This window comes from Convolutriloba macropyga, chromosome 8 (genome assembly GCF_964194025.1).
Source record: "Convolutriloba macropyga chromosome 8, txConMacr16.3, whole genome shotgun sequence".
NCBI lineage: Eukaryota > Metazoa > Xenacoelomorpha > Acoela > Convolutidae > Convolutriloba > Convolutriloba macropyga.
In genome coordinates this window covers 32,828,582-32,853,901 of record NC_134475.1, presented here as the reverse complement: position 1 = coordinate 32,853,901, position 25,320 = coordinate 32,828,582, and the positions used below count along the sequence as shown (strand labels likewise).

At 37.0% G+C, this 25,320-nt stretch overlaps 1 protein-coding gene across 2 annotated transcripts in view; it reads right to left on the bottom strand.

Annotated features, from left to right (window-relative positions):
- The window catches only part of LOC142344691 (uncharacterized), a 173,034-nt gene that overhangs the window by 18,377 nt on the left and 129,337 nt on the right, over nt 1-25,320 (bottom strand). For both annotated transcript variants that reach the window (XM_075396532.1, XM_075396533.1), the window contains exon 3: nt 5,819-8,586. In XM_075396532.1, coding sequence (XP_075252647.1) covers nt 5,819-6,583 — 765 coding nt within the window. In that variant the 5' untranslated portion in view covers nt 6,584-8,586. The remainder of the gene's footprint in view (nt 1-5,818; nt 8,587-25,320) is intronic.

The following is a 25,320-nucleotide window of genomic DNA, read 5'->3' as shown; positions in this document are numbered from 1 at the left end:
CCCATCTGCTCCAATTGCGCCGCCACCACCTAATCCAACTGGAGCAGGGCCATCCGTGGTACAAATGGCCACTCCGCAAATACCCACTACAATTTTACGAAAAACAAGCAAACGACAGCTAACTATAAGTGATACATCTAACTCTGATACGTCTTCCGTGAGAAAGAACAAAACGACTCTTAGACAAAAGAAGTCATCACAGTCGTTAGTGGAGAAAATTAGAAATACAGAAGGGTACTCAACGGAAATTCCTGAGTCTAATACTGACTTTATTGGACAGGTTTCGCCACGAAACCCTAACGAAAAGTGGACAGAAGACCCAAACCCAAATCACCCAAGAAAAATGACGGTCTTGCAGGCAGAAAATGAAGAGAACTCAGAATCTGATTAAAAACTCATTAAAAACTTTATGAACTCTTTATATTTCAAATACTATTTAATATTTTATTACTTATGTAACCGGTGGATCCTTATTAATTTTTTCGATTTTATATAGTAATTTTCTTTTCTCCCAACAAGGGGAAATGTCATACGGTATGGATAAATCATCATATATCCATAACCGTATTTAGTTCAGTTTTACCCATTTGAAGGGCAAGCGCTTGTGTTATTTGGTTTATTTTCAGTTCATCCAAATCTTCATCACTTCTTGTCTGTTCATGCAGTCTGTGCAGGAAACTGTCTGTTCAGCCTATAAACAAATTTTGCAGTTCTTTCCTGTCTTGTGATTATGTTATGAACAAAACTTTCATTTCCTAAATTGTATTTTATTTTAATCATTCTCTAATTTGAACTGCTGAAAATCGGTTCTAATTTAAATCAAGTAATCCGCTGTTCAAAAGGACTCAGTCGAATAGAATAGCGCCAATCGCACCGCGATTGACCAAGTTGACAATTAGAAAATCTAATTGTAGTCATTGAATTGCCATTCGTGGCGCAACTGCCGAAACTGATTTGAACTATAAGCATTCGCGACTCGATTGGAACAATCTGTCGTAATCGAGTATAACACGGTTGTTAACGCACTGCTCAGAAAAAAAATTACCAGTTTGTCCCGTTTTTCATCACCAGATGTCATAATATTTTTCTGTCAGGTAGAAACATAATGAGACTAAATTTGGCAGCACAAACAAAACTAATAAACATAGCTGGCAGATTGCCAGAAAATAGCCGCAGTAGATTCGTAGATCGGCAGTCTAAAAACAGTAAAAAAGACAGACCAAAAAAAATTTGTCTTTTCATTGAAGGCCGATCTGTTATATTTTGATTAAAAATCTGTATAAGTTATTGCTGCCTCTATTAGCTGATCTCAAATAACCTTCATTTAGAGTGACACACGCACATTTGACCTTATCTCTTTGAATTATAGTAAATAAAAGTCAATTTCAAATTGAGGAAGTCATTTTTGAGAGTGAGGTAAGTCAAGTGTGACCAAAAATTTAATCACGCGCATGAACAAAAAAACTCGCTCCACTAAGAGCGAAAAATGACGTCACACATGCAATTCAGTTGAAATTGCATGAACGAATGAACAAAAAGTGGCTGTGACGTCATATGGTCGTAACAAAAATCATGACGACGAAATAAAAAAAAAACCAAGAGAAGGCCAATAATAGCCTCAGCTATCGCTGTGCGGCTATTAAAAAGACCAACCTGACTAAGTTAATTGCTCAAAAAAATATTTTAGGTTGTTAAGTAATGTTTGGTATAATGCCTCGAACAACAAATTGATTTAAGGAATAAAATCAAAGTGATACTTATCGAACTGAAATCGCTTCAAAGTGAAGAAAATGAACATTCCTCCAGAAAACTGTCAACTGTGCTTATATGAGGACTCCAATTTTTTTTCTTATAAAAGCTCCTAGTTTGTTCTGCTGAAAACTAGCGTTGTCGAAAAAGTGTTGTAGCTTGAGTACAATTTGAATTAAAGTTTTGCAGTTTTATCGCTTCAATTACCAAAAAGTTCCTTGAACGCAACATTTGTGTAGCTTATTTTGCCTGCTCTTTTTGTTAGCATATTGAAGTACAACTGAACTCACTAAAAAGTTTGCTTTAGGAAATTAAATACTGCAATTTTTAAAATTGTTATGATAAAGGCATAAAGCAAGTTTCTGGGAAAAATAACCAGCTTTAACTAGTCATACTTTAGGGTTTCACAAAAAACTAAGCTCGCAGATTCAATTTTTGCTAACCAAATTTAGGACGATGTTCCTTCTTCAAGAGTTTCATAGCTCAACATTTGCTCTATTTCAAAAACTCCGTTGATTTGTTTCGGCAAATATTTAGAATACAGGCACGGTTCCATAACTATTTCGATCAACATTCGACAAGATGATTGTCCTGCGCCTTCGCTTTTAAAATTTCTCTTCAAAAGTTTAGACTCCGTGGCTCCAGAAAAACTAACGGCATTAAATTTCATTTTAGACAGCAGTACATACAAAACGAGACTGATTCATACTACTAATGATACTTGAAAAGAACAGTTTTTTTCCGATCGCCCGTCGGATAATGAAACACCGTAACTGAGTGGCAATTCTGAAAAATCCGATTTTGTTAGGATCGTTGAAAAGCTGATATATATTTTGAAGTTTCATTTTAGCTGTATATATGCTAAACAAAATTTCTTCAAGCTCATAAATTTCATCTTTCGTCTGGTCTCATGACAGTCACCCAAAATTGACTCTAAGCTGATATGCTTATACCTTAATTCCATCAGCACACAGTTTTGATGGTGGGCGGCTTGGTTATGATTTTAAAAATGTTCCACAAAAAAGCTCTCGCACTTTCCAGTGGCTCCATTGCATTTATATCAAAAGGAAATCGAGCTGGAATTGGTGGCATTGTTGCTCCTGTTTCAAAGACTCAATTGATCTAAATCTGATTAACTGTCACTGTTATGTGCTGATTAAAGAGAACCACCAAATAGGCCTTAAGGAAGCCAGCGCGGCTCTTTTCAAAACCCCCCTTCTTTGCCTCACTTATCATATCGCTTACCAGTAGTGCCAGTATTATCGGTGGTGCCAGTATTAATTACGTCATAGACTGCGAAAGCCTCCGCAGCCCCTTTTGAAGGGTGAAAACAATATGCCTGCTGCATTAAAGAACACATTTTACTTAATCTAATGGTCTAAATACGGATTTTAAAATAGACGGTCATTGAGCAATATGCTTCTATTATGAAACCTAAAATATTTAGCTAAACTGAGCTCGATTATTGCGGATTAAAAGAGCAAAAGGGCATAAGGCTTTTCAAAACGAAGTACTTCCCAGGTTGGCGTCCAGACCCAAATTGAGCTATGATCAGACTTTCCAGACTCCAATTACCTCTGATCAGACCGAAACCAGACCCAGCTCCAGACTATAGTGCGCTATGATCAGAGTAAAATTCAGACAATTGTCCAAACTATTAACAGGCTATGATCAGACTTTCCAGACCAAAATGATCTCTGATCAGACCGAACCCCGACCATGGTTCAGACTTATGCGCCCGAACTGCTGTCCAGGCCCTGTAATTTCGGTCTGGTAAAGCACGGGTGCGCGTTCCACTGCGACTGCTCATAGCTCAATTTGCGTCTTTAGCTCAACTTGGGTTTCAATTGGCAAATAAGGGATGCAAATTCTCTGGGCTACTTAATCAGTTATCGATCAATTTCGTACGTTTCATTAATTAAAATAATAATCAAAATATTGATGAAATAAACAAAAGCCTGTTTTCACCATGTGATTTGCCCCTATGTGAGGAGATTCTGTTCTAGGTCAGTTTCTATAGAAAATCTCAACCTGAAAAAAAGCAGTATCTGAACTTTTGCTGGTCTTCCCGTCGTCCAAAATTCTATTAAATATCTCTTAATTTAAATCGTCGGTTTCACAAAAAACTTTTACCGAGAGACCGAGCAGAACAAAAGTGCAATGTTTCTGTTCATTACGCGAGCGAAAACCCTCTGCGCGCCACTCACTGATTTTTCCGGTACCATACATTATAACTTAACAGCTGCATTCTCTAGTACTTTTTTTTACAGAAATCAGAAGACTTTTTCATGTGACGTAAGTGATATATGCTCAGGAAATATGCGACGTGATTGACCTAGAACCTCACACTAAAAGAGTAAGAAAAGAAGTCATCCACGCAAATTTAGTTTCAAAGTGGTAGAAGTCAGCAAGAAAGTCCTTAATTGTAATATAAAAACACAAGCAATCAAATTTCCGCAACAAGAACAGAACGACAAATTGAAAAAAAAAACACGATGAAACCCAGTAACAGCATCGCCATAGCTTTGTGGCTATTAAAGAATAAGAAAAAAAAACAAATAGTTGACCCAGATAAACAATTAACCAAATTGTCCATAGAGTAAAAAATTCTCAAGATATCTAATAATGCAGCATTATTTCAATTGTTCAACAAAGTTAAACAAACGAAAAAATTTGTCGTATAAGCAAATGGTATTCCAAAAAAGCTTAAACATAGTTAAACTACCAAACAAATCGAGTGATCTGGTTTCTGCACCTAGTTTTGTCATATTAGATTATAAGCCAACTTTATCAAGTTTGCTGAAGAAAACTTACAAGTCACAAGTAACAAATGCAAAATGTTTTGTTTATCTTTATTCTATTTTAATTGAATTGTAAAAATTGCAAACTCAGCATTTTTTTTGCCTTCTCTACTATCAACAAGGCCTTTTCCTTTAACATTAGGTATCAAAAGAGACAGTAAACAACTCAATTTATTTAAGAATATAAAAAGAAAATAATAGTGGGTAATGATTTCTTCATTGTGACCTAAACATGGTCGTAGATGTAATTTTCTCGATCAGTACGGTGAATGCCAGCCTTGAACTTTTTTCACCATTATGCAAACGCAATTAGATCACAATTTTATAATGTAAAAAGGCACAAAGAAAGAACAATACCGACAATGTCTCTCAATTTTCGCTAAAATGATAAAAAAAATTGCCTTCCTCGATCCTCATGTGACTAATCGTGTCAAAGAGACAAAATAGTCACATCAATGCGCCATTCAGATATAAATTTACCGGAATAATTTCAATCTAAACGGTGAATGCTAGACTTGTACACTGCTAAAACTTTCACTCAATTTTTTTAAATTCTATTTTATGTAAGTCACATTACAATTTTGTACATCAAAACGTCACAGAGTAAGAATAATAACGCTGACACCTTTTCTCCGTTTTTGCTAAAAATTAGAAATTTTTCACTATCCCCATGTTTTAAAATTATCTGTGAGATAAAAAAAAGGTCACATCATTGAACTAGTCAAACAAACTGCATGGCTATGTGCTTGAGGCAACTCACAAGCGGGGAACACTGTAAAAGTCAGTTTGAGAAATGAAATTTTGTCAATTCTGATTCGACATTTAACAACTTTATAAGTGAATGTCTTTCTCGAATGACAAATAACCAGCAATGGAGAGTAACTTCTTTTCCTGAAACTCTAGAAATTTTCACTAAACCGATTCATGGAAAGGAGTGATCTCAAATGACTTGCGTGGAGCTTCGTTTGATTGTTGCAGCTACTTGAAGTTTAGGCAGGCTACCCTGACTAGGGGATAGGACAAAATTGGGGCGGGGCATTAGTATGAAGGGTCCAAACTACTTAAACCATGAAATTACACCTTGACAGTAGACTTTGGCGGGTGAGGGGTGGGGCCAAAAATTCTGTCATTTTCGCCACAAAATATTACTGAGACAAAAAATAGCTTCTAACTAAATGCCAGACTTTGTAAGATTTCTATACAGTGAACTTCTTGATTTTGGAAATTGTGGCGTATTGACAAATAATTGCTGATCAAATATGACTCACATCAGAACTGGAGAAGGAATGGCGTTGTTGACGATATCCCCGGGATAAGTCCAAGCTTCCATTATTTACAACAGTCGTTCCGAATGATGTTGGGTCTGCCAAGTTTAGAAAAACCGGACTGCCACCGTCATTTTCTCTAGCTGTTCCATCAATTAACGACTCCACTGGGTTGCTGTGGCGATGACTGTTGTTACCCCCCGTGTTAACGTACCCATTTGGCATACTTCGTCTTTTGTTCACACTTTGCCGGGTCAAGTCATCCTGCAACCCTGAATTTTGTACCTGAAGTTTGGAAGGCGTGCCATGATAGCTTCTTCCTCCCACCACCCCACCATTGATTGAGATTATGGGGGCAATACTTGATCTGTTCTGGGTGACAAAGTCAAGGTACTCAAATTTGTTCTGCTCGTGTTTCCGGGCATTAGTAATGTTGTACTGTATTGTATGATCTAACGGCATCGACTGTAAATTTTGTTGGTTTTTATTTGGTGGTACATTATGATCGCTTTCAACGCTAATTTTCCTTGTATAATTATTATTATGATTGCTGGTATTTGAGTTTTGATTACCTCGATAAGGACTTAGCGATCGACTGTTGGGCAACTTCGAAACGTTGACGTGATTATGCAAATGATTACCGAATTGTGAAAAGAGTTCGGAAGTGGTTGAGTTTTCAAATTTAGCCATGTGAGGATTTTGAGAGAATGTTAAGGGTGACCTGTTGCCAGAAACAGGATTATTGCTTGATACATCAACAACGTTCATTTCGATTCATATTGCTTTTGCTTTTGCGATCTCTGTTGTTGCTGTTGCTGTCACTCAAGGAACAGGATATTTTATACCAATTTCATTGATATTTACTCTGCTTTTCACTCTGTAAATTTCGATTTGAGCTAATTTAAACTCAGCAACTACCTATCAAATAACTGCTTCTTTCACTCATCGAGTAAATCATTTTCAGAGTCGGGCATCGTCTGGTTTGTTTTTTTTTGCTTTAATTACGCGTAGCTTGAACACAAACAGCTTAGTTCGTATTCAGAGGACACCAAATTGAGAATTATCTCAAAACTGAATGGAAAAAATTAGGCGGATAACGATACAATTTTATCTCGCTAGAGAATGTGATCCTACTTTTAGCATATCGTTAAAAATAAGTCAGCCGATAAATGGCACAATCTCAAAATAAACTTATTATGAATAATCAGTAACTTTACGATGTTGCCCGTTTTATGTTGATGACACACAAAGTAAAGCTCGTAAAAAAACAAATAATCGAATTTTGGCTGAATGTTTTCATTTGTAATAACTCGCAGCTATAAGTCACAATTTGCCGCGAAGTCTGTGGAATTGGGCGCGATACAGTTTCAAGGAAAAGGCTGCTTCATTTTCTTCATTTGTCACTTTTCAATTTTCTCGGTGGACCGTATCAAATTTGCTTCCGCAGTTCCTCTTTCGCCATTTCCCAACACCGTCTTTTTGATTGCACTCTATTGTGGATGTAGTTTTACATGTACTCCTTGTTGATATCTCCGGGGTGTTATAATTAGATCAAGTTACCTTGGCCGGCGTCTATATTGGGTTTGTATACGCAGCATCCACGTTTATAAATGCGAACACGGCACATTGTCATGAAAACCAACAGTTTCAACAATACCTTCTAAGTATTACGTACATGAATCGCCAGCTTTTGCTATAATGGTCTGTCTCCTCGTGAGAGCGATCTAGTTTAATACGTTAAAGCTTCTTTTAAGATTTACTCAGCTAGAAAACAAAGGAGAGCGCGTTTTTCACTCTTTTATCCACTGTTTCTTTTATGCCGCACGTGAAATCTTTTCCTCAAGACACGAATTTTGTTTTAAATTCTTTTGATTTGTCGTTTCGCATAGCTTTCGCCTTCAATTACGCGCCTGATCAATCAGCAATGGTAACAAAACACACTACAGTCTAATGGGACCCTGGTAATTGTTGAACTAAATCAACAGGTGCAAATAACACAAATTGTAGTAAAAGAGGTCCATTAATTAGCAAACGACCGCCCTATTGCCCGCTCGATCAGTGTACAAACATTATGAATAATCATTTGGCCTGTTTTCCTTATTTTAGCCTATTAAAAACTATTAGAAAATAATCGTTATTAGATATGGATGGTGAAATAGTTAAGAGCGAAAACAAGGTTTTTTTGTTATTAATGAATAGTAATGATCAAATAATTTCAATTAAATTGCGAAGCTCAATAGTTGAATGAAGAATTGGATATCAAGGAAAGAAAAAAAGAGTAACTCGGTAGAATTGCCAATTAATTAAACCTAGTGAAAAATGAGTCGTTTTTCGATGTAATTGAATTGGTTGCAACTTTGCTAATTTTACAATTGCGATCGTCAATACGTTTTTTGGGCAAAAAGAGGTAAACACTTTCACAGAGTTTATTGATTAGGGACAAAATCCGAAGTGGCGGCTAATAAGCTCAGCGTTAAGAGGGTAGGCGGGCGAAGGGTAAATTTGCCCAAATCTACTCCTGTTTCTGCTTTCTGGGTCTCAGGGGATTGGGGGAAAACGATCTGACTTGTTTGGTGAATTGACCCCCCTTTTAGGTCGCTTGTTTCCGGTAAGTCTCTTGGCGGGGTTTAATTTGAAAAGGGTAAATTTCCATATCCATATTACACACTCGTGTTAACTTGAAGGGCTGAGGCACTATTCAGTCAATATAAGAGAAGGAGGAGGTTGTTCCAACCGCACTTGAAATTGTTGTCCGTGGCTACTTCCTGCATCTAAAACAGGAAGTCCATTTTGCATACCAACAGAGTAGATCAAGACACTAAGGCAGACCCAAGGTGGGCTCCTTTTACAGCCTTAAGGTATAAAGAGCAAGGGCTACTTATTTCTGCGCGCGAAGTAGGCTTACCTATATCTCTCAGACTAACCGACTCTGTAAAACACTGAAGGTATACTTCGATTATAACGATGTATAAAAGAGTTAACACCAGAGTCAGAGGTATACACATCGTGCAACTACTCTAATAGACTGACTACAGTCAGTGGAGTTACTGCTATATAAAAGAGAATAGTGTCTTCGCAGTCTTTGATTGGTTGGAGGAGCACATCCAGTATTTCTACTGCTACATCCATCCGGGGTTAAGAGTTTTAAATCCGGGTCTCTGAGTTGTAGCAGAATTAAGTCGGATGAGTGATCCTCGTTGTAAGAGGGAGCGAAGAGTCGTGTTGTCGTTGAAGTGAAGTTGTGACTTGTGCCGTCGCCTATTGTCCCTGTGAGTAGAGTGTTGACTAATGTCGTCAGTCAGTTGTCCACTTCAGAGGTGGGGTTAGTAGAAGTGCCAGTTACAGGGTGTGCTGGGCAGTAACGTCAGTCCTGTCAAGAGTACCCAACCGTCTCTCACTGTCCAGTAATGAGGATTTATTCCCAGTTGGAGGATCGCTTGTAAGTCTGTAGTCTCCGTCTGGTTGTACAAGGAGATTTCTGTTTATCTCCATCTGGTACAGGGTTTTACCGGTCAGATTTACCAGCTTAACTTCTTGTGCAAATCCATCTTTTAGCTACTGTGTGAGCTATTTATCCTTTTAAAGTTTTGGTGAAGTTGAGTGCCTGCTGAGTAAGCTCCGACCGGAGAAAAGAAGAAAAGAACTGAACCTAATCTTCAATTGTGGCAAAGAAGAAAAGAATATAGAAGATTAAATACAGTAAGAAATAAGAAGATACATAGAAAGAATAGAAAAGTTAATCTAAAGTGAGTTTTGAGAACAATGAGTCACGGGTTTTGTGTGTCAGTGAGCCGAAGTGGTAGGACTGTGGCTCGCGTCCGAAATTCGAATTCGAAATCAGGGGCCCGATTGTCCGGATCCCTGAAGAATTCAAGGAAGTCCTTGTCTCGAGCGAGACAGGCGGCAAGTGCACGAGGGTAGAGGTTGACATTTTAGTGTGGTTACAACGCTAGAAGGTGGTTGAAGATCTTCGTCTCCTCTGTTGTCGGCTCAATTGACCAGCTCGTCCACCATCCAGTCCCTGTAGAGGAAGTTGAATGTGTGCCCGTACATGCACTTCGTTGAACCTCCCTCTACACACTGGAACTATTCAACGGGGACAAGAATGGGGCGATGTGTTTTTGCATAGAGTGGCGAAAACAAGAAATAATTCTTTATGGTATCGAAGTTTCTGAGTGTTCCCTCGCAATAAGTGGGATTTATTATATATTTAGAGTTTAAACAATAAGGTGACGTAAATTTAGTGTTTGCGTACAAGAGGCAGGAATTCATATGTACAAGTGAGTTAGTCCGCTGAAAGTGGTGTTGGCGGAAAAGATAATTGTGAATTGTGTGTAACATTTGCGTCCTGTTGACTTTGTGAGTCTGGTTGTTTAGATCCATCTGCGTGGGATGCAAAAAACCAAACTAAAAAAGGTTCCTACTTCTGATACATGCAGTAGGGGACGACATCTCTCGTGAAGAGGGTATTGAGATTATCAATTTGACGATCTGCTAAGGCGAAGAAGTATTTTAAAAAGTGCAAAAATCGTTCTGTAAAGCGAGGATTTATCGGGAAGTGGAGGCACTCTAGTGGGAGTTTCTTATTACGTCCTTCTTTTACATGTTCGTTTTCCAACTGGCCTAAGGAACATGAGCTTGCCGTTGGTTTCAGTGAATGGTGTGGTAGAGTTGAAACATAATTAATCCTCTCAGGGACATAAACAACGTGATCCGTGTTGGTGCCCAGAGGTTTTGTGAACTGGTGGAGGCTAAAGTTTGGCCCCGTTGCTCTATGTAGCAGACCTTGTGTAGGGGCGAATGCATTTACTCGACCCTTTAAAGATAAGGGCTGGCAGTATGCCTTGCAGATGACTGTGAGTTCTGAAATGGGAAGAGCGAACCGGGTAGATCTCATGCTTCATGGGTCTGGGGAGTCTCCTAGGAGAAAGATCCGCGCAGGAAAAATTATTGGTAGATGTTGGCCGATCGTAAGAAGGAGGTTGGGGAAAGGTCGGTTGAGTTCAAACTAGAGGGATTGTCGGTCCATATCTGTGCGATGGTGGGGTGGTAGCTAAAAATGACAACGGTGTAGGCATCACTGGCGCTCGTTAGGTCAGTGGCTGGCTACGTGGTCGTTGGCGACAAACCCGACCAGAGTAGGCCCAATTAGGAACTACTGTCTCGAGTGTTGACTAACCCGATTGTGAGGCAGCGACTTCATCAGCCCAAGAAGAGCTGTGCGAGGGTTGAGTTGGTGGCTGGGATACTGAAAATGGCGGCTGTGACGCCAGGGAGACCAATTGTGGTGGTGACTGTGGCACCCACTGAGAGCACAAAAGAAGTTTCTGAGACAAACCTATAGGTCCCTATTGTGTTAGAGGACTTGTGTCGCTCTCTATATAGAGATGTAATTCCCCTAACAATGAAGAGGAAGTGGCGGGTGAAGGCAGTGGATCCCACAGTGCGTGGGTTGCCAAGTCCACAGAATGTGGCCCTGGAGATGATTGGGCTATTATGAAGAAGGCCGGCGTTTGCATCTCGCGCACAGGTACTGGCACTGAAGGAGGCAGTACCAAAGGCGTGAGAGGAGATGACAGGATGTCATTGACATCCAACATAATGAGATCATATGCCGTAGGGTCGACATTTGGGGGATGGGTGACCCTCCCTCTTGTGTTCCGGGAGTGACAGTTGTGGTGTCGCTAAAACAAATAAAAGTGTTAAATTCGAGTACTTGGTAAGTTTAAGATCAGTTCTTCTGGGATTTCCTGATAATCAGGATCATTATCATAAGAATCTTTAGAAAGTGATATTGCACGTACGTTTACGTTTACTAGATTGGAAAGTGTTTAAATGCAACGATTGAAAATCAGGTTTTCGATGTGATTCTATCGGTAATTCGTAGCATTCATAAATAGATGTGGGGAGAGTAGAGGCTCTATGCTTGTTAGAGTTTTTGTTTACTGGAGACGAAAATTTCTTATAGAAATTCTCAAATTTTCTGTTTAACAAATTCAATGCATTTTGAGAATACGGAGTGCTCCTATCAACATTGTTCACGTCTTTTCTTGGGTGACTGTGGTTTATATTGTGTAATCTTAGCTAGTGTGATATTAGGGCCTAAGAGTGATTTAAGATTATACGCGTTAACTTCGCTACGAAATAGTCCAAAAAGACACTGTAAAATAGTCCAAAAAGGAACTATCCAAAAAGGCACTCTTTTAAAACATACTAAGGCTATCCAAAGATTCCTATAAGGATTCTTTTGAATAGTTGCTGTTGATTAAGTCACGCTAATCGAGACGGCGAAGTGTAAATTTTTTTCATTGATAAAGAGTTTGTTAAAATCATTATTGTACTGACTTTGTAACTGTGAGAATTGTGCTTGTTATTGTGCTGGTTTTGCAAGGTCTGCAAAATTTACTGCTTGTGCTACTTCAAATTCTTTCCGGATGCGTCGTCTATTATTTGGTTAAGTTTCATTTTATTTATTGAATTTGTCCAGTCTTTTTGACTGTATATGCAAGTTGTTGTGCAGTAAAGTTCGCGTGGGTGAAGCGGTTTTCAACTTCGTCAGGCGTGAAAGTTTCAACCTGGTTTCGCGCTTTAATTGGGTAAGGCGTTAAGCGATATGACTCATCGCCAACTGGATCGAATGATATTTGGAAGTAAAGGTCTTGCGTGATACTTGATCTACAAATTGAAATTTATTTTGGTAAAATATGGGAATAAAATCAAAACATTGGTTTTATAGAAAATAAAGTTGTGAGGAAACAGATTTACAAAATGACAGAGATAATATTTGAACTTTGAAGTGTGACGAACGTCTTTCGCTATCCTGTAATAACATATCCTACTACAGGAAATTTTTGTGTTAAGAAAATAAAGGCGGTCTATTTTAGATCGCGGTCCAGATCGCAAAGTTTTTTGTTAATGAATAGACTGGTGTGATCCATTTCGAGTAGTACTCTGCTGATAATATAGTCGAGTTTAGCGTCAATCTGTACATTAGGATGTACAGCGCCAAACCTTTTTGTTTGCGAAAAATTTCATATTGTTTTCAGATTTACGGTATACTGATAATTTTTGTGGAATTACGTATCCGTTACGGGTATCTGCTTTAGTATACGGTGTTATTGAAGATGCTTTATTTGGTACAGTTAAGTGGATATCTTTAAAGTCGTGTGATTGTTTTCCGGTGACAAAATTAAAACCTACTTGATATTGTATAGAAATATCTTGATATTGTGTTGCATAAAAAGGGCGATCCTCATTACATTTATGAATATAATTAGTTAGTACTTCAAAACAAGAGAAGGCTGATTCATCAAAAAGTGGTCTTGAAAACAACATTTGTGTGTTGTGTTGGCGTCCTTGATTTGCTTCGTTATTTGCTCGTGTTTCAATAAGGTAACGTTTTTGAAATTTTATCATGCGTGCGTGAGAACTACCCACATCAAAATTTCGAGTGATTATTGGGTTCCCAAATGAATGTAGCTTTAACAGCGTGATTGGGTGGGCAGTAGCCTCTATCGAGATCACGTTTAATACATGTTTTGTCATAGTAAAAACTTTCCGATTTAATTTCAAAACTAAGCGTGATGTTAGTTCTTTGAAGTGACCATCCTAGAGTGTGGATGACATGATATTCTTGTTCTGGGTTTTTTTTTCTGGGTCAATTAGCCCAGGAATTATCTGTGGCGTTAGGGATCCATTCAAGGTCCCGTAGATTATAAACCGTGTTTCTTTGTTGGAAAGCAATTGGTCGGTAGCGATCGAGTTGAAAATGGCCTTGTTTGGCTGCAATGTTCGTTTGCCAGCGTTGATCGTTAAGCACATTACATTTTATCATCTGTGCGTGATAGTGATGTTTACTTACAAGAACAACGCGTGTCAGTTCTCTACGAGCTTCAACTTCTGTGGGAAAGAAATTTTTTTCCATATTGTTAACATACTAATTAGCGTGATCAAACCGGAAGCCTCTTTTAAGTGAGATTTTTTGGCATAAACTTTCTTTGTCACTAAATTTTTCATATATGGCGTATGCGCGTACATGAAGTGTTAAATTTGCGAGATGACAGAGGGAGGCAGGGAGGATTTGAAAGTCAGCCGGTTTGATCTTACATTCACCAATCTAATTGAGCTTATAATACTGCATTTTTGTGATATGCTGTGGGGCGCGATCATATTGTGCATTATTTATATTTGAAACTCGTGACTTAGGTTTAAAAATTTTGCGATTATCAATTTTAATTGGTTGTTTTATGGGAAGTGCTAATGAAAAGAATAAATTAATGAGAAATAGAAACATATTTGTAATGGACATGTGAAAGAAAGTCCAGAGTATGGATTCTAAAAGACAAAATATCCTGCAGTGTTTTTGTGTATCAGTCAATTTTATAGTGAGTTCCTTGGCAAATAACGGGTGATGGGTTTGTTTTTATCCTGAATATCGGCAGAGCAGAGGCTTGTGGGAGGGAAACTAATTGATTTTGTTCGACTTCAATCTCAACAGAGAAAGTAATCTTAGATTGTTTCAATAAATCGTGTGCTTGTTTCTTTTGTACTGTTGTAATCTTATATGATTTAGAAATTCGTTGTTTCGCCTAATTGTGTAATTGTTCACCGTTATTATGGTCACCAAAAGGGCGCGTGGGGGAACTATAAATTTTGGATCAAGTATCAATGGTAAAGTTGGATAAGTTCTGGTTGTATCTGGTTGTTCCCCAATGCAATGGTAAGAATGGTGATCTGGGTCTGGTGTAGGCAAATTCGAGCTAAGAGTGATTATAGGTAGAGTACCTTGGAAACTGAGTGATAGTGAATTTTGAAAGAAGCAGGATGAGTTGACTATATTAAATGAGTGATTCCAGTGAGCGTGTGAAAGCAAACGTTCAATATTAGATACTGGTTTCTGTGGCAAATTAAAATGATTATTTGCAATTTGTGATGGAGTAGAAGAGGAAAATTGAGAGCAAAGTGGATCAGAGTTATGAATATCAGAGATAAGGCTGATATCTTGTGGAACAGCCTTTGTAGTAGAAACAGTGTGAATTGGCTGTGGCAATTCAGAACTAATAGTTTTATCTGTGTTAGCAAAATGAACCGGTTGAGTCGAAAATTGTGGTGTATTTGAATAGCTAAGTAGTTCTGGTTGTGGTGCTTGTGGTGGAGTAGGTATAAGTGGTGTCTGATGTTGTAAAAGTGCGTCTGTGAGAAAACCTGAGTATCGCAATAATGTTTGTGTGTTTATTTGTTGTTGATGTTGTGTTTGCGCTCGGTGTATTTGCGCTAGACGTTGATAGGTGGATATCGGATTACTGACTTAGTGGTAAAATGGGGGAGTGTCCAGTAGGACGAGGTCTATCTGTAGATTTGGCAGCAGTAATGACTGAGTATGGGTGTTCTTCGGTCTCTTGTATAGTGACTTTATATAAAAGAGTTTAAAAGATGACTTTTTAGGGGCGGATTGTTTGGTAGTGTCACTGTATGAGCAACTTGGTGATTCTGAGACGGGGGATTATTTGGATCAGTGTTGGGTTGCTGATAAGAGGACGCAATTGCGACGGTAATCTATGGCCCAGAGTAAAGCAACTACCACAAGAATATCTTATAATGAGTGAAAGATGGAATAACAATTATCAATAAATTTAGAGTAGGTATACCAACTTGGATTGCTGCGATGGGTGACTCTGGTGGGAGGGCATTGTGTTGATAGATGCTATCTAAATAATCAGTAGAACAAACAGTCAGCAACTCTTCAATTGTGTAATCCTTACGAGCAAAAGAAAAAAAAGAGTGTGGTTGCGTGATTTTACTTTGCGAGTTGTTGTTTTGCAAGTTGGTGTTGTTCATCAAACTTAAGAAGTTTTTAAATGTATTTTATATCGTAAGAAGCTGGGATAGCGCCTGGTTTTGGGCTGTATTCGATATCTTTATGAAGAAGTTCAAATATTTTCGGTACTGATTGGCCTAGTTTTGGGTTGTATTCGATATCTTTATAAAGAAGTTCAAATATTTTCGATATTGATTGTGATGGAAAAATCGGAAGATAGAAGAGAGCAATATGTTCGTTATTGAAGTCTTTGATATAGAGGACCCATTCACAACAGGTGTGAGAACATAATATGTGATCTAGATTATAAAAAATATCTTGGAAACATATTTGTTTTGTTTTGAAACCTTGAATATATCGAATAGTATCAGCGTATGAGATTCTACGAAATAACCATTCAAGTCTGTGTTGTGAAGTAATTTGCATACCTGTCTGTTGTATGAAGGACGATTTGGACTTTCAGTGAGACTGAAAGTTGTTGATTGTATTAAAGTGTGGCATGCTGTGAGCGGGTTTGACACTGCTTTCTTGTAGCGCTTGTTTCAATTAAGAACTGTGCTATGGGACAGTTCTTATTTGTCGAGAGAGAGAGAGAGAGAGAAGGAGGGAGAAAACCTTAGCTAGAGAGAATAGTGTTTGAAAACTTAGAAAATTTGCGAAGTTAAAAAGTGAGATAGAGTGAGAGAGCAAGAGAGAAGTTGATCAAGTAGAGTTTTTGATTAAAGAGAAGAGAGGAGAGGAAAGAGTTGCAAGCTGGGTGGGCTGTGGAGTGATTTTAGACGATACGGTTGAGCCTGACCACTACTGTTTTCCGGGGAGAAAAAAATTTTACCGAATCATATCTCGTTAGGTTAGTTAGATTGGGGAATTATTCGCAGACCGATCTGTGGGTCGGCTACTACTTTACTTTCTTTTATAGTCGAGGGGAATGGCCTGTAATTCCCTCTTTCTCATTTCCTGATTAGGGTTTTTGGGGTGCTGCTAGTGTAGCAGGTGGAAAGAAAGTCCCTGTGCTTTTTTAGTTTTGTGGAGTGGCTTTGTTATTTTCCCAGTAAAAGATATTGTATTAGGTGGGGAGAGGGGCGAAAGAACAATCCGAATTATTGCTCCCGTACAGGAGAACTGGGGAATTGTATTTTTAGTGTATCCATTTAAGGGTATTTATTGTGTTATGCTAACTGAAATTCGGCTAAAAAGAAAAAAGAAAAGAAATTCTGTGTGTTGCAATAGTGGTATATATATGTTTTATAAAAGCATTGTTCGTGAAGCCGAAATTTTCGACGGTGGTAAAAAGACTGTAATCTTTTGTCGGTTGTTTTCGTAAAAAAGCATCTCTTGTATTGTAGTTTTCCGAATTTCTTTCGGGTACTTCAGACAAACTACAAGGTGGTGGGGAAAGGTTCATATTTAATAGTATGTGTGGGCTGTCTAGACTAAACGAGACATATTTCGATTTTGTGATAGTCTGTTTTGTGGGATAAAGTCGTACTAACGAGTTGTCGGAAAAGTATTTTTCTATTTGTTCTTGAACGAAGAGTTCCTTGGGATAATATGGTACAAGATTACTTCGGTGAAGGATTATTTGTTTTCCTGAAAATTCTCTAGTTTATATGTGACCAACGTGGGAGTATCAATTATTTTGTAGGGTCAAATCTTTTGTGGTTGGATCTTCTTTAAAATACCAATTTTTGGAGCTATAATTACAACGAGAACATAAGTGTTAAATTTAAGTGGCTGAGCCATTCCAAAACGACGATTTATAAATGTTAGTAAGTTTTTATTTTGGTTTAAAAAATTGTGAAATTCATTATACACGTCTGAGTGTATTTTTTCACGATTTAGAAACCAGTGTTCAAAGGTTCCTTTTTGTAACTTCTTAATTTGGGGATGGTGATTAAGATGATCGGTAAGTGTATGTTCTGAAGGAGTGGCATGGTGAGCTTTGTGAAGGCTGAAATTTGCCGAAACTATCTGAAGTAGAATATAGACTAAACATTATAGGCTTTTTAGGTTTTCTGCCAAAGATGAGTTCTTATGGCGAAAGGTTCATATTTGTTCTAACTTGTGAGTTTACAATGAAGGGAAAAGTTTGGAATGCTTTGCGGCCATGTGTCGTATTGTGAATCTAAAACTGTGCGTGAAATTTAATCAGTTGGCGATTACTATTTTCTACTACTCCACTGCACGTTGTTGCATACGGTGTTTCTGGTTTAAATTGCACGTTGTATATACGGCAAAAATCTGTAAATCCGCCGTTAAAGAATTCATCAGTTACTAGAATATCAGGTATTCCAAATTTAACGATCCAATGATCGAATAATACAATTAATGCATTTGCTGCATAATTTTTCGGAGAGGGATGGAGGACAATATAATGCGTGAAAGCGTCGACAATTACATACACATAAGAATTTCCATTTGAGGATGGAGAGATTGGACATTTCATGTCTATAGAAATACGGTGGTTGAAGAATGGTAATACTTCTAAAAATGGCTGTTGTGGAGCTATAAGCAGATTTGGCATGGTTTTGCTTGTTTGGCAATTTAAGTAATCTTGTGTAAGGATTGCCATCCAGGTTTTAAAATTTGTAAAGTAGTAATTTTCTGTTATTGTCGAATGGGTTTCTTCACGGCCGGGATGACCTGAGAGATCAACTGAATGTGCGATATGAAATACGGTTAAAAAGGAGAGAAAGTAGGAAACATATTTTTAGGGTGAGTGTTTTTCTTGGATATAGTATTAAAGTTGATTGGTTTCATTTATGCTTAAGTTCTGGAAACGTCTATAATAGTGTAACAGTCCCTTATTTTCTCAGACTGTTAACGAGGGAGGCTTTTATATTTTTACCAGAGACAAAGTTGTCTTAGACAGGATCGTGCTGTTGTGTTTCGTGTAATAGTGTATCATTTAATTCTGTCTGTTTGTTATCGAAATCATTGTATATTACTGGCGACTTAGGTAATAAATCATCCATTGGCGATGATGAAATTTTTATGCTATTTATTAAATCTGCATAATTTGCATTCTGAGTATCTGGAGTGAATGGTTGTTTTATTTGTATTTAGTTTAACATCTGTGTGTTATACAATAGGATAAGTTTCTAAGTGTTACTTTGTTTCAACTGCTGAGTTTTGTGATAATGCACATGCTCTAAAGGTTGTGCTTTTGTTTTACATTCGTGGTATGAAACGGGACTAAAAACACTGTTCTCTAATTGTACTGTAAAATAGGTACTTTAAAATAATTATCTTTAATTTGTAGTTATATTGAAAAGTGTGGTGATTCTACAGCAGTGTCTTTAGTCACTGTGTAAAAGTATTCTTTTGATACAGCATAGTGGCACTGTATCGGTTGTGTTTGTGGGTTATGTGTCACAAAGAATTTGATTGTATCAGGAATTTTTACTGTTCGTAGATGTTGTTCGACTTGTGTTGTCGTTGTAAGTGAAGGACTTAATAGATCCAGAAGTGAAAGGTTTTTGTTTTCCGTCCAATTTATGTGTATGTTTAGAAATTTAAGTATGATCAACTGGAATTTATCAAACTCTGTGATTTGGTTTGTTCTTTTGTGTAAACAAAAAGAGAATGGTTTTGTGATCGGTGTTTAGAATAATAGGATGTTGTGACCCTTGGATGAAAAATTCATATTCAGAGAGTGCGTAATTGATTGCATAAATTTCACAAAGAATAGTTGAGAGTCTAATATCGGTGGTGAAAAATGAAGGGGAGTTTGCTGAAATTAATTCTATTTTCCCAAATTGGTTTCTTTGGAGAAGTGCAGCTCCGATGCTATAGTTCGATGCATCATATAGGATACAAAATGGTTTATCTCAATTAGAAATTGCTAGGCGTGGAGTGTCGTCTTTAAGTTCCTTTTTACTCTATCAAATGTTTGTTGGAGTTCTGGAGTCCTTTTAAAATCTATCGTATCTCGGAGTTCAAGGTCGAACAATTTCAAAATAACTTGTAGATTATAAACATATTTTGAGATAAAAAGGAGAAAACCCAAATAGTTTTGTTTTTTGTTTTTTATTTTTTGGTGGTTGAAATTTTAGGAATCCGTCAATTTTTGATTTCAACGGGTATAAGTGATTATTTTGTATTTGATGTCCTAAAAATTTGACTGATTCTAGGAAAAAAGGATTTATCTGGAGCAGCTTTGAGATCTTCATTTTTGAGAATTTTGTGATTTTGTTTTGTATCAAGTGTTTGCAACGTTGTGTCTGTCGTGATATCTTGTATAAAACCATCATCAAAATATGTGATAATTTTACTTTTGCGAATGAGTGGTTTGAATTTCCAACTCATAAAGGAAGAACAGGCAAATGGGCCGACAGAAATACCATTAAATAAGCGTTTAAAGAAATATTGTTGTCCGGCTATATTTGTGAGTCGATGTGATGGTTTATTGAGAGGCATTTGATTGTATGCACTATTCATGTCCTCCATGGAGAAAACCGGGCCTTTGGTTTGGGTTAGTATTATCTGTATCGGCTCTATTGGCCAGCTACTTTTGGTTTTTGTCAATCATTGTTTTCAATTGACAAGCGTCTAGAACAATTTGAAGCGAATCTCCTTTTTTAGAATAATTACCGGGTTAATAAAAGTGTTCCCTGCAGTGAGGGAATCCGTGTTTACAGGTGCAATAATGTCAAAATGTGTTATTATGTCGAGTAGGTGTTGTACTCTTTCTTGTAATTGTAAGGGCATACGAGTAGCTCGTTGTTTTTTAAAAACTGCTGTTTCCTTCAAAGGCTGCTTTAATTCGACTTTGGTTTTTCCTACATCAAATTTAGATGTAGCATAGCAATGTCTAAACTTTCTAAAAAAGTGTGCTAGTTGTTCAAATTGTGTTTGTGTTAGTTTAGTGTGGTCAAAATTGAACCATCTGAGAAAATTTTTGTCTGTTTCTGTGAACTTAGAGATATTTAATATTGTGGACCGTTTTCTATTGCGTTTTGTGTTCACGTTCTTGTTGCTTGGTGACTTTTAAGCACTACAGTTTCTTTAGTGATTACGATGTGCCGTGTGTAAAGTAATTCGAAGTGTAGGCGTCAATGAATTCTATAAGTTCATTGACGCGGTATTTCGTTGTTTGAAAATCTATGAGCGAAGTATCTTGTTGTGCGTATCCGATTAATCCTTTAGTAAGTGTTAGTGGGTGATCTAAAGGATTTTGTATAAGAATTTGAATGAAGGATTGGTAGGCATATCCGAGATTATTGATATCCATTTTAGAAAAGAACATATTTCTACGCAGTGGTATAAATGAAAAATCACATTTATGAATTATGGTTCCAGTTGCATATTTATTTTTGCATTCGTATGCAGAGAGTGAATATATTAAAATTGTCTGTTCAAAAGGTTGAAAAAAGAGTGAGCGATCACCAATAACAAAAAATAATCGTGAATAGCATGGCGGTGATTTTGTTGAGGAATCATAGATTTTTAAGGATTTGAATCATTATTGTGTTTCATTTCTAACGTGTGAGATGAACATTTTGTGCATTCAACTTATTTCTCTCGAAATGGTGTCCCTAGAATATTATATTTCAAGCTTGAAAAGTGAAAAGTGATTTTGAACTTTGTATTACAAAAAATTCCTGTGTTCCTTTCAGAGGAAATCAATTTCAAAATGTGGTGGAGAAATTGTCTTTGTATGATCGGGTGTTTGTTGTGTATATATCTTAAGTGGTAATACCCAAATATTACTTTCACAATGTAGAAAGGATGTATTCTTCTGTGAGAGTATTACATTGTTCCTGAAAATTACAGTATTCGTCTTGTGTATCTTTATTTAGTTCTAAAACTAAATCATTAAATTGTTGTTCTAGAAGTTGTTCTTCTGAAACGTTTTGTGTTTCCGTATGTAATGTGTTAGACGTTGTATCGTCTGTTTGCTCTTGGTATAGAAGTGAATTAATGTAGTTTTGTACGTTTCTAAGGCGATTACGTGAGAAGGGTTTTCGTGAACGATTGCCATCTCTATTTTAATTAGATGAGTGTGGTCTAGAGTTATTAGAGTAAATATTATTATTATTACTTTATGTGGTTTTTTCTGAGAGTTTGATGGTCTTGGGTAAGGTGAACCCGACCTACTTGGTAGTTTAAAATTATTATACCCATAATAAGGTTTTGAGTTTGTAATTTACGATGTATTGGGACTTCTGTGTCTAGAAATGTCTCGGTTGTTCCTACTGTTGCTTCTAGAGCGATATGGAAATGGTAATGGTTTACCGGTCATCTTCTCGCAAGAGAAGTGTGTTTTTCGTGATTTCTTTCTACGGTTAGGGTTTGTTAATTCACTGGTTGCGCCAGTTAAGTCAGATGTATTGGGACTTATGTTTCTAGAGGTGTCTCAGTTGTCCCTACTGTGTCTTCAAGAGCATTAAGAAAATGGTAGTGGTTTACCGGTCACTATTGTTTGACGTTACTTGTTTGTTCGGGAGGTCTTGGTTCCTTTTCATCGCTTGATTGAAAGTTTGCTTTTGAAAATTAGGTTTATCAAGTGATTTGGCGTATATTTTGTCAGGGCAAGTGGAAATAATATGTCCTGATCGTGGACATTTTTTTTTACAAAATTGGATGAAGAGTAGTTTTCCCTTAACAATTGGATCATTTGAGTACTTGTGTCGTACTACGTTGATCCCAGAGGCTATATCCTGTTCCATTTTGCGTATATCATCTACTTTGAGATTATCGGTGTCTAAAGATACATTATTTATGGACGAGGAAAGAGTGAAATTTGTGTTTATTTTGTTTATTTTATGTCTATCTGTGTGTGTGTTCTAGTAATATCTTCCTGATGTTTTTTCTCAACTAATTGAGCAAAAAGCAGTTGCTGTTCCAATGCAGTTGATTTGTTATTTGCGATGTTTTTAAGAGCTATTCGTGCTAATTGTGAATCAAGTGCTTTGAAATGTGCGTCTCTCATTTGTGCATTTCTCATATCTGGAGCATTATTTGCATATGCTTTTCGAGCCATTTATTCATTTCTAACTGTTAATGTTTTTATTTGTTCTCCAAAAGCACGTGTTATGCTTTCTAATAAGAATTTAGTTTCGCTTGTGTTTGCGATTGTTGGTTATCAGAGGTCTTTTGAAATTCTCGGCAAAACGCTTGCCTATTTTTCTTATTTTTAAATGGTAAACGTGAGTACCCTTGTTGTGCAGGACCAATTGTCCATCAATTATCCATCAGTTTCTGGCAATTTTTCCATCAAGTGTCGGCTATCAGTTTTGTAGACTGAAAAATAAGTCTTACTAGGCTTTTGCAAAATCCTTGTGTGTACCAAGATAAAGTCTAAGAGAATCTATTATCTCTTCTTGTGACAAATGTGCGTCTTTTGCAGAGCTTATGTTTGTTTTTATAAAGTGAATGAAACCTTTTATTTCTTGTCTAGCAATATTATGCACGCTTTCTTTTCGTGATAGTAAAACGTCGGTATTTAGTGCTGGCGCTAGGTATTTTATAAATTCGAAGGACGATTGCGTAAACGCACCAGCTCTGTCTGAAGCTTGTAACTCTGTCTAAACTACATTGAGAATTTCATAAAGTGTGTCTGATAGTGGATTAAATAATGCATCATATATGAGTGAAACATACTTTGTGTTTAAAGGATCACAGATAAAAAAGAATTGAACCCTTTGTGATTTCAGCTCCATAAATTTCAATTATGAGAGAAAGCTCTACGTGATATTTGTGAAGCTTTATCTGGTAAAGTGAGAAGAGGCTGTTGCTCTACTGCAAAATAGTGGTATTTTAGTTGTTTTGCTGTGTTTAAGAGTAATTTTAGTTCATCTTGGTGTTAATTTTGTGCAGTTTTAAATGGTGAGATTTCGTGTATGAGCTTTGCTCCGTTGTTTAAGAACAACTAACTGTAATTCATCGGTATGTGCATCCATATTTTTGTTATTTTCTGGATTATTTTTTGGGGTTGTGTTCCCCGTTTTCTGAAATTTAAATGTAAGAAAATTATAAAATTATATAAACTAGTTCTAAGTTTCTTTCTCAAAAGCGAATAGTGTGTTTTTCGTGAGTTCTTTTTACGGTTAGAGTTTGTTAATTCACTGGTCGCAACAGTGAAGTTAGACCCAAGGTGGGCTCCTTTTACAGCCTTAAGGTGTAAGAGCTAGGGCTAGTTATTTCTTTCTGCGCGCGAAGTAGGCTTACCTATATCTCTCAGACTAAACAACTCTGTAAAACACTGAAGGTATACTTCGATTATAACGATGTATAAAAGAGTGAACACCGGAGCCAGAGTTATACACATCGTGCAACTACTCTAATGGACTGACTACAGTCAGTGGAGTTACTGCTATATAAAAGAGAATGGTGTCTTCGCAGTCTATGATTGGTTGGAGGAGCACATCTAGTATTTCTACTGTTACAATACTCTAACTGAGATAATCCATATCTTACTTCATTTTTGATTAAAAAATTAGTCATACAAAATGAAGAAAACAGCGTTTCTTAACAAAATTTCACGACAGATTGCTAAGTAATTTTGATATCATGGATGATTATATCTAGTCATCGTGTCTCATGGAGGACGAATAAAGATTCAGATTCTTCTGCCAAATCAATATACCGGCACTTGTCGCTGTTTTCTGCAAAAAATGGCAAAAACATGATAATCAGACAAATAAAGAAAAATCAATATTTAAGTCTACTTATCGCACATAAAGATGGCACATACTTATCGAACAAAAAATCATTGTCAAATCGTTTTGGCCTTGGGAAAAAAGCTGCACAGCACTTGAGTTTTAAGTCATCAACTGATTTGATGGCAGGTGCTAATTTTACTGCCCAGTGCTTTACACGTACAGCTTAACAGAGGGTAACTTTCTGTTGTATCAAATGTCCTGAGATTGACTTAAATTTCATAAGATCGGCAAAATCTTATTTTTTTATTAATAATTTTTTTTCAAAATTTATTTAAAAACTATTTATTGAAAAACTATTTTTAGGCTATTTTCCGTTCACACGAACGTCGAGTTTAAACTAATGTTACTTTAAAAAACTGTTTTTGCCAATTACCCATTTGGGTGAAATGCTTGGAAAATCATTTGGGTGAAATGAGCTTGAGAAATCCGCCAATTCGCCCGGTATATTGGGGACAAGTAAAAATCTATCACATAGACAAAGGGCGCTAAATTTTCTGGAAAAACTTAAATAATAAGCAAAAATCAATTTGGATTTAGGACAAAAAAGATCACTATTCACGCCTTAGTAAGTTTTATTGAGAGCCTCAGGCAAGATTGGGAGGATGGTGTAGCAGAAAAATATAACCGACTAAATGTCGGAAGAATTGCTCTCGAACGACTAGTGGGAGCTCTAATGAATTGCAGCCTGCTTCAGTCGGGGGGGGGGGGGGGTGGGAGGAGGGAGGGAGGGGAGCCTAAATGGGACTAAGAAGTTCAATAGTGGGCTTCAAATAACCACATTAGAGCTTAAAATTGTGATTCAGAGAGAATTTTAGATCGCGCGAAACGCAAAAAAGTCAAGGGCGTAAAAATCACTCGAAAAGTTAAAATTGTCAAGCAAAAATTTTGCATAAAAAAACACACATTTACAAACATAGCCGGTAAAATACCGGAAACGACTCGAATCGTTGTGCAAAATTTTATCAACCCTAATTTGGACAAAATCAGAATATCGAAAAAAACACTAGAAATAACAAAAATAG